Source organism: Oryx dammah, unplaced genomic scaffold (assembly GCF_014754425.2).
Source record: "Oryx dammah isolate SB20612 unplaced genomic scaffold, SCBI_Odam_1.1 HiC_scaffold_12, whole genome shotgun sequence".
NCBI classification, from domain to species: domain Eukaryota; kingdom Metazoa; phylum Chordata; class Mammalia; order Artiodactyla; family Bovidae; genus Oryx; species Oryx dammah.
The window spans coordinates 12,108,036-12,120,772 of NW_024070196.1; the positions used below are offsets into that span (position 1 = coordinate 12,108,036).

At 43.3% G+C, this 12,737-nt stretch overlaps 1 protein-coding gene across 1 annotated transcript in view; it reads right to left on the reverse strand.

Annotated features, from left to right (window-relative positions):
• Positions 1-12,163, reverse strand: part of LSM6 (LSM6 homolog, U6 small nuclear RNA and mRNA degradation associated) — a 14,860-nt gene extending 2,697 nt beyond the window's left edge. Inside the window, exons 1-3 of the mRNA XM_040250424.1 lie at positions 12,054-12,163; positions 4,249-4,364; positions 803-916 (exon numbers count right to left, since the gene is read on the reverse strand). Coding sequence (XP_040106358.1) covers positions 803-916; positions 4,249-4,342 — 208 coding nt within the window. The 5' untranslated portion in view covers positions 4,343-4,364; positions 12,054-12,163. The remainder of the gene's footprint in view (positions 1-802; positions 917-4,248; positions 4,365-12,053) is intronic.
• Positions 12,164-12,737: the final 574 nt, after the last annotated feature.

Here is a 12,737-nt window from a genome sequence, read left to right on the forward strand (position 1 = left end):
TGTGTGTGTAACTGAATCACTTTCCAGTACACCAGAAACACAATACTGCAAGTCAACCACTTTAATAACAAATTTTTAAATAAAATAAAATGAACACACAATGTGAAGCTATATGGTACTGTATACACAGGAGATAGAATATCTACCATAAAAGTCAGGATGTTTAGTTCACAGCAAAGAGATCCAATTGTAAGGAGGTGGAAGAACTTATCCAGAACTGGAAGATGCACAATAATAAAAAAACAGAAATCAAGAGTCACAGAACTCCATTTGGGAGATGAGACCAAAAAGCAGGGATGGGTCAAAGGATAAATCCCCACAGTTTTGATGCCTTTCCTTGAGTACCTTCAGAGCCATATTTCCTCTTCTGTCATCTTTGCCAAACTAAGGGATACAGATCTCCCACAAGAAAAGCATTTCAAAGCTTAACAGAGAAGCAGGACAAGTTAACTGTCAAATGATGCAAACCAAAGGGAGCAGGGAATTAGCGGCCATTCTCAGAGCCAGAGTTCCAACCGCCAGGTGAGAGACAGCGTCGGGGGAATGTAACACATTGTATCCGAGAACAGAGCTCAGCGCCAGTGTACCAAGGCCCTTGTCAAGCAAAGGGAGGGAAGAAGTGAATTTCTAGAAGCATCTAAAAGAAAAAAAGGCCACAGCGAAGATTCGAGAGGAAATTAGAATTTAAAAACCAACAAAGCAAAACTAAAACCGAATTATCCAGAAAACCTGCTGGTGATCTGATTATAAACAAAGAGGCCTATTGCGGATGCTATATAACTGTAGAGTGAAGGGCTGTTACCATTGTTTCCTCGGATAAATGCATCCCCGTACTTATTCTTCAGCTGTCCATTTACATACTCCTCTGTCTGCTCCAAGGCTATATTCATGTAGCCATCCAGGCAAGCCAGGACCCCTGCAGACGGATTCAAAGAGAAGACACACAAAGCAAAAGAGTTAAAAATTACAGGGTATACCTGAGAGCTGACAATCTCTTCATTCGTTAGTTGTTACATGCTTAATATAAAAGTTCACACTGTAAATGCAACTCAGTAGAGGGAAGCACAAAAAGTCTCTGCTCTCTGTCGGTCTGAATGGATGCTAAGGCCCGTACAGCAAGAAGGCCGTCGCATACCCACAACTGCTGGCAGGAAAAACAAGGAGCTGTTGCCTTCCTCAGTGGATGCGTGGCAACAATGGCAAAACTTTTAAAACCTTCACAAAAGCAACACAGAAAGAATATTCCAAGTAAGATCCCACTCTTTGACAGGCAGTTAGGCACGAACACGAGCGTGAGCCACGCCTCCTCGCGTCCCCTGGCACGTCATTTCTGACTTCAGCCACTAAGGGAAATATGGGTCGGGCCGGTTTATCTCGTTCTGTCACGACATCTCGTGCAGCAGATGAATGTGGTCCAGGGTTAAAGGAAGTCTCCACAACGTGTTAAAATAGTGGCGAAGAGGAGACAACAGGTGTCCTGAAAGAATATCTTCAAGCTGGGACTCCCAGTGAGGCGCGACGTGAGCACACAGGCACCACGCTGCTTCACAGGACATCCCTCTCCGTGTCACTCCACGCAGAATCTTTCCCAATCTGGACAAATACAGAAAAACTGCCAAAAACATCCCAGGCTTTTTAGGAAATTGTTCAAAGGAATCTTTTCAATTATGTTAACATGGCATCAATTTTGCAAGATTTGATCTGATGCTCCTTCATTTAAATGGCACCCCACTCCAGTACTGTTGCCTGGAAAAATCCCATGGATGGAGGAGCCTGGTGGGCCACAGCCCATGGGGTCGCAAAGAGTGGGACACAACTGAGTGACTTCACTTTCACTTTTCACTTTCATGCATTGGAGAAGGAAATGGCAACCCACTCCAGTGTTCTTGCCTGGAGAATCCCAGGGACGGGGGAGCCTGGTGGGCTGCCGTCTGTGGGGTCGCACAGAGTCGAACACGACTGACGCGACTTAGCAGTAGCAGCAGCAAGATACGTAAACCACTGACTCTGAGTTTCTAATTTCAAGTAGCATTTTCCAGAAAGACAATTTAAGTAGAAACAAATACTACAAATTTGATTCGATTAACCAAGTCGACAGCTCCATTTAGTCTCAACTTCCTTAATATGCTCCTCACTCTCTGCCTTTGCCCCCATTATCCTCTCAACAAAAAGTTTCTTTTCAAAACTGTGTCTGTGATAAGAGCCCAAGACAGTAAGCTAAGAAACCCTCCTACAGGCTGCGAACTTGCAAAGCATCAGCATGGATTGTGAATAATTAATAATTACTTCCTATCAGAAGAAAGCCGAAGCTACAACTTTATGGTTTCTTTCCTGCTGTATTATATCTAAACCACAGTCATAAGTGAGCAAGAAACTTCTGAGACAAGCTACGTAAATGTTTGAAAATTAATCAAAAGCATTTAAAATAAAATCTTCCCTTCTCATAAAAATATTCTCAAGGCAAAGGGTCTTTTTTTTTTTTTTTTTTTAAGAAAAAGGTTCCTAGAGGTTGGAAACATGATTCTCTCCTGTATTTTAAATACAAGATTGAAGGGAAACTGATTCAGAGAGCTGGCTTTTTCCCCCTAGTATTTTTATTTAACCACATTCTTTATAGGATGCCCTCAATAGTTCACATTTTCTTTTAATATATAGAAGCCATGGCCAGACATTCATAAAAGGAGAAAAATTACAGTTACTACCCATATGAAAGGTTGCTGTAACTTACTAATCAAAGAAATATAAATGAAATGAGTTGTTACTTGTGGCCAGCTAGAATGGAAAAGTCGAAAGCAAGGCTAACCCAAGAATTGAGAAGAACATAGACAAGAATAAACCATCTGCCCTGATAGGGGCCAGTTGGTACCCTCTCTGACTCTGAGACCCTAGCCCTAGCCCACAAAAATAAAACCGTGGTCCAAACACTCATGGAACTCCTCTGCAGCCATTCAACAGTCTATATCGTCAGAGAACTGAAGGCATTTTTCTAATGTAAAAAAAAAAAAAAAAAAAAAAACAGAATGCACATACAACTGATCCCACTTACATAAAATTGTGCTTATATGGAGACAGATCCAAATGGGTAAGGCTGATCTCTGGATGGCAGAATTTGGGGAGATTTAGCCTTCTTCTATGTACAGGCTTCCCTGGTGGATCAGAGTAAAGAACCGGTCTACCAACGCAGGGGACACAGGTTTGCTCCCTGGTCAGGAAGATCTCCTGAAGAAGGAAATGGCAACTCACTCCAGTATTCTTGCCTGGAGAGTCCCATGGACAGAGGAGCCTGGAGGGCTACAGTCCATAGGGTCCCAAGAGTCAGATACAACTTAGTGACTAAACCACCACCATTCAGTACAAAGCCTCTAATGCCACTACAAAAATCAAATTACACTGGAGGTATGCTATTAATGTCCAGACACTAATACACAGACAGCAGAGTATTTCTTAACAAGGCTTTTGAGTCAAACTTGAGTCTGAGCCCTAGCTCCTCCCTTACTAGGTGGGGATAATCAACAGAGATCTCAAAAGGATTTACGTGATGACAAGATAAAAATCAAAGTGATTCATGCACACTGGACCCATAGTAATCTCTCAATAAAATTAAGTTTGCATGTGTGAAAACTAGAAAAATCTCAAGAGACTAGGATCATTATTCAGGAAAGTGATCAAGAAAAGGCTTTAAAACTCTGCTAAAGAATTAGCTATCTACAATTGTGAAATATTCCCAGTAATTTAATATATCTGAATTTTGGAAGATGAGGAATTTAGTTACTTCAGAAAGTGAAACTGGATACCTTTCTTCCACAAAGTTTCAGTAGTGTCAGAGCCTCTTAAAAAGGGCACTTCATTCTCTACAACAAAAAGATGGCTTTGGACACCTCACACATTATGTGAGTGGGAAGTTCACGCTGTAAAATGATACTGCCTAAATAGCTGCTTGCCACTCTTGACTACTTCCACACAAACAAATGTGACTGGGCCAAGGAGTTCTTCACAATCCAGTTACTCAAGCCTGGCCATCACCAGGGATGCAGGCACACCAATCCCAAAGTAGAGACCGGAGCCCCAGATCCGGCCAGAAATCACAGACATGGCTCTGTGGTCAGTTATCTCTCTAAAACGAACTGTCTTGGGGGTAGGAAAAGAAGTGGGCGTGAAATCTGTTGACAACCAAGGCTTTTTTGGTCTACTGGGTACTTTGTTACTTCTTTAGCCAAGGCCAGTAAGGATGAGGCATGGAAATCTTACCTCGATAATCCACTCCCGAATTTAATTTCACCACAACTGGTCTACCGATGATTTGCTTCAGGAAGTCACTGGGTGTTTGCTTCCGCAGACTCATTTTAACAATCGTGATCAGAAATCTAAAAAGGAGCGATGAAGGTAATGCCAAAAATTAGTCAGCAAAAAAAAAAAAAAACCCAGGAAGCCCTTAGGGTATTTACAGGAAACCAAGTGTCAAAGGACCACATGTACAGAATCAATATTACTCCACCACCATGCCCATAACAAGACAGCTAACCAGATTCCAGCACCTTCCAGAAGCCAGATCCTAAGCGAAGTGTTTATACACTTACCTCACCCACAGCCTCATCACAGAGGAGCCCCGGGTTTCCAGAGTCCCGGTTCCTAATCACTTGTCACCACCGTTCCCCGCACAGCCAATGTACCCATTCCTACCACCACCACCACTCACCCAATGCTTGCTTTATGCTCAGTGCTCTGCTAAGATCCTTCGGAACCTACCAAATGTCATCTTTACAAGAACCCTGGGAAGGTTTTAAAATCCCCATTTTGCTGATGAAAATAAAGGCCTAGAAAGATGAAATAAAGTGCCCCAAATGTGGCAAAATCAATGTCCAAGTTTGAATCAGTCATGTTTTAAAGCCACTGTTTATAAAGTATTTACAACAACTGATGTCAAAATAGTATCTCTAGAGAGAATTATAATCATAATTGAAAGCTAATATTTGAATGTACTACAGGCCAGCACTTATGTAAGCACTTCACATGTATTAATCCACTTAGTGCTCAGAGGTAGGTGTTGTTTTAACCTCATTTTACAGATGACTAGAGACAGAAAGGGCCAAACAGCCTGTTCAAGGTCACATAGCCAGTAAGTAGATGGCCAGCCCTTGTCTTACTCACATCTTTATGTTGCCTCCTGAAACCTGCTAATGTAGCCAAAGATTTTTATTTATCCTATTATAGCAAATAAACTTTCTATGACAAAGAAAAAAAATCTTACAAATCAAGTATAATAGCGGTCTGAAGTAGGGAAACAGCATTATACACCCAAATCAATCACATATATAGCTACCCATCGCACCTTTCAAAATTCATCCTGTTTTATAAGTTCTTGCTTTCAAAATACTTGGGTAAACAAATATAACAAAGCTGCAGTTACTTAAGCAAAACTTGGAAAATTGATTTTTCTGTTTCAGTCATACTCAATATCACTTGTATTCAGTAGCCATATAGCATCACACTGAAAAAAGCGTGGGTACAATACATGAAGGACCTGCCTCAAGAACTTCCACTGGTTTTGTGTTTTCAATCAAAACTTTTTATTAACCATTCTTCCATTAATAGCACTACTTATTTCACTCCAAGTCTCTCCACTCAAATGATCTGAATTCAGGCTGAAGATGACTGAGGTATTCTCAGCATGAATCTATGTAGACTCAGCAGCAGTCTGGACAAGCTAGAATGCTAGATTTTATTGACTCTTCCTTGTTTAGCAATTATGTGCATGGACACACTCTGCAAGAGAATTCAAAAAACGTACACACAGACTCTCACCTTACAGATTTGAGAATCTAGAAGAACTTAAACTCTTGTTTAAGAGCATAAGCACAAAGTGATTTTGCTTAGTTCTCAGTCGTGTCTGACTCTTTGCAACCTCATGGATGGTAGCCCGCCAAGCTCCTCTGTCTCTGGGGGTTCTCCAGGCAAGAATACTGGAGTGGGTTGCCATGCCCTCCTCCAGGGGAATACTCCCAACCCAGGATTGAACCCAGGTCTCCTGCACTGCAGGCAGATTCTTTACCATCTGAGCCACCAGGGAAGTCCAAGAATACTGGAGTGGGTAGCCTATTCTTTCTCCAGGGGTTCTTCCTGACCCAGGAATCAAGATCTCCTGCACTGCGAGCAGATTCCTTACCAGCTGAGCTACCAGGGAAACCCTCTTGTTTAAGAGCGTGAGCAAAAAGTTATTGTAACCGAAGTAAAATAATTTTCTTTAACCAAGAAAAAAAATATCAAATTAAGTAAAATACAAATTTCAAAAACTATTCTTGAATTTGGGGCTGGTACTTGGTCCATCCATCATCCATTCCACCTCCTCAAGGGTGAAGGATTTTTTTAATGTGATCAACTAATTATTTTGCTCAGTAAATCTTACCTTTTCCATTGAATTGCCAGTTTATTTTTTTAGCTACACAGATAACTGACATTTCAATCACTATGCAGGACAATCACTATTCATTCACGACTCAGGCCACATAACAAAGTTATTTATGCTGTTTTGAGCCCAAGAAAAAAAAATTACAAAGTAAATACTGTAGCAGATTCAGTACCTTTAGTGAGTTTAGTAAAAAGAAATAAATCTTCCCATTTATCTATAAAGTGCCTTATTTCTCTATGGAACATGCATTGTTCTGTGGCTGAGAGGCTGAAGGCCCCAGAGAGACTCACTCATTGAGTCTTAAGCTCATTTCCTGTCAGATACTAAGTCCCATTATGCCAGCTTCTTCATCTACAATATTGAGCGAAAACTAGCTGTTCACTTTCTATTAAAAACCTCACTAAGATGCAGTCTGACATGAGAATCTGCTATTAACTACCTTGCCTGAAGTTAAAAGTCAATAGAGAAAAGTTCTCATTGCTTTCTGAGATGATTCTCAAATTTGACTCAAATAAAATTTTTCACTTCTTAAAAAAAAAAAAAAGTTAAAGATAAATTTTAACCTAGACTGATAGTTTGCCCAACTGATAATAGTTATTTTTAAAGTGTTACTGTCTTTCCTTGCCTTTTAAAAAAGCACAGATACATTCTTCTTCTAAGTTCACCAAAGATCACACCTCAGTGATTAAGCCTCATCTTTACCCCAATTAACACTGATCACTTTCTGAAGGCATTCAACACCTCAGATCTTCATGCGGCACCATGCGGCACCAACTGGGGACATAACACCAGTTGAGTTGACACTCCAAAGGGGGCAGAAACATGCAAAAGGAGGGTTTTTTTTAATATATTTCTTTTTATTTATGTATTTATTTGGTTGCTCTGGGTCTTAGCTGTGGCATGTGGGATCTTTAGTTGCAGTATATGGAATTTAGTTCCCTGACCTGGGATCGAATCCCAGCCCCCTGCATTGGGAGCCCAGAGTCTTAACTGCTGGACCACCTGGGAAGTACTGGAGCAGCTTTTCAAAGTCGTATGTATTTGGATAAAATTATGCAGGGAACAGCACATAGAGAAGACTCATTTAGCCCAGGCCTGGCAGATCAAAGATTCCTGGAGGTGAACCTGAGCTGAGTATGGAGTAAAAGGAGTTCACCAACCTAAAAGGAGAGAAATCTGAGCAAAGGCTGTTCACTTTGTTTGAGTTTGAAGGGAAAATGCTCCCCTACGCCTGGACGACAAGCAGCAGCTGCAGACGGGAGCAGGGCCACCAATGCGGGAGCAGGGCAGGTCAGGCTGTCACCTTGAGCCTGCAGGTCAGGCCACACGTGGAGCACCCACATCACGTGGATATCCTGACTCAGTAGTGCTGGGGCAGGACCAGGAATCTTTGCCAAAGCCTAGGGGACTCTTCTAAACTGGGCAGCATGGGAAATACTTGTGTCAGCGACGGGGACCCTGGGAAGCGTTGAAGCAGAGATCTGATCGACTACAGATTGCAGACAGGCCCTCTCACTGAGTCCTGGCATCACAGTTTGCCATCTGGTGGCTGTTGTCTACTCGCTCAGTTGTGTCCAGCTCTTTTGTGACCCCGTGGATTGTAGCCCACCAGGCTCCTCTGCCCATGGGATTTCCCAGGCAAGAATACTGGAGTGGGTTGCCATTTCCTCTCCCCATTTGGTTACCTGACATTATTTATTCTCTTTCATAAACTTTTTTTTTTAATGAGTCTTTTCTCCCTCAAAAGACTGGAAGTCATATGAAAGAAGACTAGTACTCATTTACTCCCCAGAACATCAATATTGTGCTAAATCTCTTAAAAAAAATTTTTTTTTTAACTTCTTTGTAAAGAGGATGGTTGCTTCAAATACATTTTATCCATCACTTTAGGAAAGTGTATCTTTTACATTCATCTTCATTAGGCTTCCGTGGTACTCTTGGTTACTTAACGACTTGCCCATAAATCCATTTTGTGTGAGTAAATTGGTCTCGACACCACAATTTTTCCCATGACTTGGCTCACGTAATTTTAAGTTTTCATCTTTTAAATTGGATAAGGCAGAAGGAACAGTTCTGTTTCTGAAGGAAGAAAAAAGCCTCTTGAACCATAAACACGTAAGAGGAAAAAGGCTTCCTTGCTTCAGGGTCACCTTGATAAAATTTCTGTTCAAAATTAAAGCTGTAATCACCCTCTAGGCCTCCTCTCCCTCCCAACTCCTACTCAGGCTTGTTTTAAACGACCTACTCTCATAAATGGCTATTAAATCAAAAGCAGTATATTTCCCGGCAGAAGCTCCTGAGAGGTCTGGTATGAGAACATCTGCTGACTGCCCTGGCAGAGGATTTTTCAGGTAGAAGAACAGGGAGCAGGGTGAAGTACCAAACTATATTCATCCCACTAGGGGCCAGGCCACATGAGATTCCTGAGCAGTTCACAGAGTAACCCTGGGAGGTGGTGGGCAGAGCTAAGGCTTGATCCTAAAGCCGGGACACTTTCAGAGGTACAGCTGCCCTTCTGAATCAGTCAAGATTCTCTTGTTAAACCTGGGGAATGGCCAGGGACACAGTGAGAGGTCTATCTGGAGAGCAGCCACACAGGGGAGGGGCGGGGCCTTCCATGGTGGCTCAGACAACAAAGAATCTGGGTTTGATCCCTGGGTTGGGATGATCCCCTGGAGAAGGGAATGGCAACCCACTCTAGTATTCTTGCCTGGAGAATTTCATGGACAGAGGAGCCTAGCAGGCTACAGTCCATGGGGTCACAAAGAGTTGGACACGACTGAGCAACACACACAGCGCTGGGTTGGGGGTAGGATGGGTACCTAAAGTGACAAAGGATTATAAATTAGCCTGTGGAGATATATAAAAATGGTCAAATGGAAAAATATATATATATTTAATATGACTGAGTTATGCCACTGAGCAAAGACATCCAACTCCTTGTTTCTTGGCAATGTTCACTGTAAACTTTCACCCATTTACAGTTTAGGGTAGAAAAAAGATTGAAAAGGAAAAAACTGCAATGAAACCTAGTACTACAACCCAAGTAAACACAGCTGCAGACTAATACGTGAGTGCCAGGGAGGGCATGAGACAGGGTGAAAAACAGCTCTCCATGGATTTCCCTTCGAGACAGGGGATACATGACCCTCTCTCAAGGCTTCAAACCAACCCCTCCTTCCCACCCACAAGGGTCTACCTTCCTCCCTGCTCTCCTAGGGGCCAAGCTGACTTGGCCCTCTGCACACCCGGAGCGCCTCTCGCCAGAAAAAAAAGAAAAGAAAGTGGTGTATTTGCAACATACTGATTGGCTTTGTGAACACCTGGAATTTTATTGGCTAGGGAAAGGGCCCCACTTTCAGGCTCCATCCTGGGGTGTCTAGCACAGCCAGCCCCTGCCTCTGTGTGGAGAGTTGTCCTTGTTGCCCTAGTCGCTAAGTTGTGTCCAGCTCTTTTGCAACCCCACGGATTGCAGTCCATCAGGTTTCCCTGTGCATGGGATTTCCTGGGCAGGAATACTGGAATGGATTGCCATTCCCACAAGTCTTAAAACATCTTCAAGGGTTAACAGATGAAAACCAACAGCGAAGTATTAACCATGTGTCAGAGTATAAATCGTAACTTATTAGATATTTTATTCCAACATATAAAGAATCTGAAAACAACCGTCAAAACAACCTTGACGGGATGGCGACTCTAAATAATGAATTTCTAGTCCTGGCCATGGAAACAGTCACTTTTCCCATTTTTCAGTGCTACAGATCACTCAGGATTACAACCTCTGTTATGCGGCACAATTCTAAAACAGTAGACCATGGAAATATATACATACATGTAAAATATTACACATATAATAGATATACACCTATTACATACATACATGTATATACCCGAATTACTTTGCTGTACAACTGAAACTAACACAATATTGTAAATCAACTACAATGAAAAGAAGTAAATAAAACAACCGAGTAATCCAAGGGGCATAAGTATCTTTAAATTCTAATCCTGAGTATGTCATTGCGCAGTACGAGACCGCATGTGTAAAGACTACACACTTGGGATGTGGGAAACCTGAGTTCTAATCCCAGCTCTGCTACTTAATCAGCAGTGCGCTTGGATTATTCACCTTTCCACCTCTCCAGGCCCGGGGGGTTCCTCATTTGCAAAATAAGGGAGTTATGCCAGAAGACCATTTAAAACAGACTATCACTTAAGGGATCATCCGGCTCTAACATTCAGTCAAGGCCGATGCAGGAACTCCAACAATACACACAGACACATACTAACATCCTCTGACATGCACAAAATCAAGCAAGGGGAATCGTCACATATCACTATCACACACACACAAATCCAAAGAGGCTCAAGCGTGCTGGTTGATATCCTAAAAAAGAATTACTTTTGGTGAAAAAGGCACAGTCAAAATGATGGAAACCACTAAATCTTTTTTGGCAAACAATTTGGCCATGTGTATGAAGACTTAAAAAGACCCCATAAGATCACAGTATCTATTTTAATAACTTCACTTCTCAGAATTAGTCCAAGAGAAGAAAATGGCAACCCACTCCAGTATTCTTGCCTGGAAAACCCCAAGGAACGAGGGGCAGGGGTTCGCAAAGGGTCTTACTCGACGTAGCGACTAAGCACGCATGCAATCAACTTAAATATTTTTTTAAAGAAAGGTTTATCAAAGTATTGTTTGCAACATTAAAATGAAGCAAAAATACACAAACACCCTAAACGCCTCGCTGTCGGTAATAAATAATTTACAGGACCTACAAACCTAAACGATAAGTTTAGGCAGCCAATAAAAAGAAGAAACAAAATTAGAAATATTTAGGAATGATTTCTAAGTGAAAATGAAAAACTAAATATACGGTTAAGTGATACAATGGGTACAGCCTTAGCTCAAGTACAAACCAGCCCACACAAGCATAAAATTCTGAGACTGTAGTGTCGTGAACATTATTTTCCTCAGTAAACTCTTCTGTATTTACATTTTTTCTCTAATAATGGGTGGAGAAAGAACAGAACAAACCGCTCTCAATATTATCTGCATCATCCCACTTCCAGACACGGTAATACACGCTGACGACGAGCGCACATCCCTGCACACGAATGCCGCCGCGATAGGACTTAACACCACGCAGCCGTGGGCATCCCCAATCTGACAACTCCGGAAGGTGGGCTAGCAGCCTTTAATTCCCGGGGGTCAGGCGCAGCTACGCCGATGCAGCGGAGGCCAGGCAATTCCGGGAGAAGCCGGGCCCCGCGTACCACCTTCCCGCCGAATCCCCAGGCACAGGCCGGGACTGCCTGCGGAATCTCAACCACCAGGGGCGGTCTCGGGAGCCGACATGCTGAAGCCCGGCCAGTGCCGTTCCTCCCCGCGCGATCGAGGCGGCCCTCGGGGAGGGCTTCTCGGGGTCGGGATCGGGAATCCCGGCGCCAGCGATCCCGGATCTCCCGGCCACGGCAGGCGCCGAGGACCGAGCCTGAGCGCCGCACCTCGCGCGGACCCGCCACCCGCTGGCCCCGGAGTGCGCGCTCGCTCCCGGCCCGGCCCGGGGCTGCCGCTCCCGAACTCTGCCCGGGGCGAGGGAACACTGAGGCCTCGGATGGCCCGCGCGGCCGTGCAGCTCACCTCGCGGCCGGGATCCGAACCCCTACTCCGGGCACTCCACAAGCCCGGCCTCCGCCGACCCACCGGGCGAAACCGAAACTGAAATCGCCGATGCGGCGGCACTTTTCGGACTCAGCCAATCATTGCTTTCCGTGACTACGGCAGCCCGCGAGGACCGAAAAACCGCACCGCGCCGGAGTGCGCAAATCCCAGAATCCTGATTTGCCCGAAGATGAAGTTGGTGCTTGGAGTCAAAGCGGAAAGCACTGTTTCTCTCTTCTAACAGAAAGCAAACACAACTACCCCTCTCTCCCCGACTCCCTCGAAGAAAAAAAAGCAACACTGGAAGTGATCTTTTAATCAGGATTTCTTTTAGGCAGGTAGGAAACTGGAATTCACTGCTAAAGTAATGACTATGCATACTTAGAGATGTCCTGAAATTGGATAAGTAAGTGCAAATAAATAAATAAAGCAAGCAACCTCGAATCTTTAAATCTACTTTTGGATTTTGCTTAAATGTGTGAAGACGAAGTCGTTATAAGCAAGAGATTGTCTCCATAGCGACGTTGACACAAAAAATTAAAGTCACGAAAGTAACTCGTATTTTATAGTATAAAGTGCGTTGTGTTACAGACTGGTTCAAATTGGAAGTGGTGTACAGACATTTAAGTGCTGCTATGGGATATCGGTTTGAAACTTCGCTTG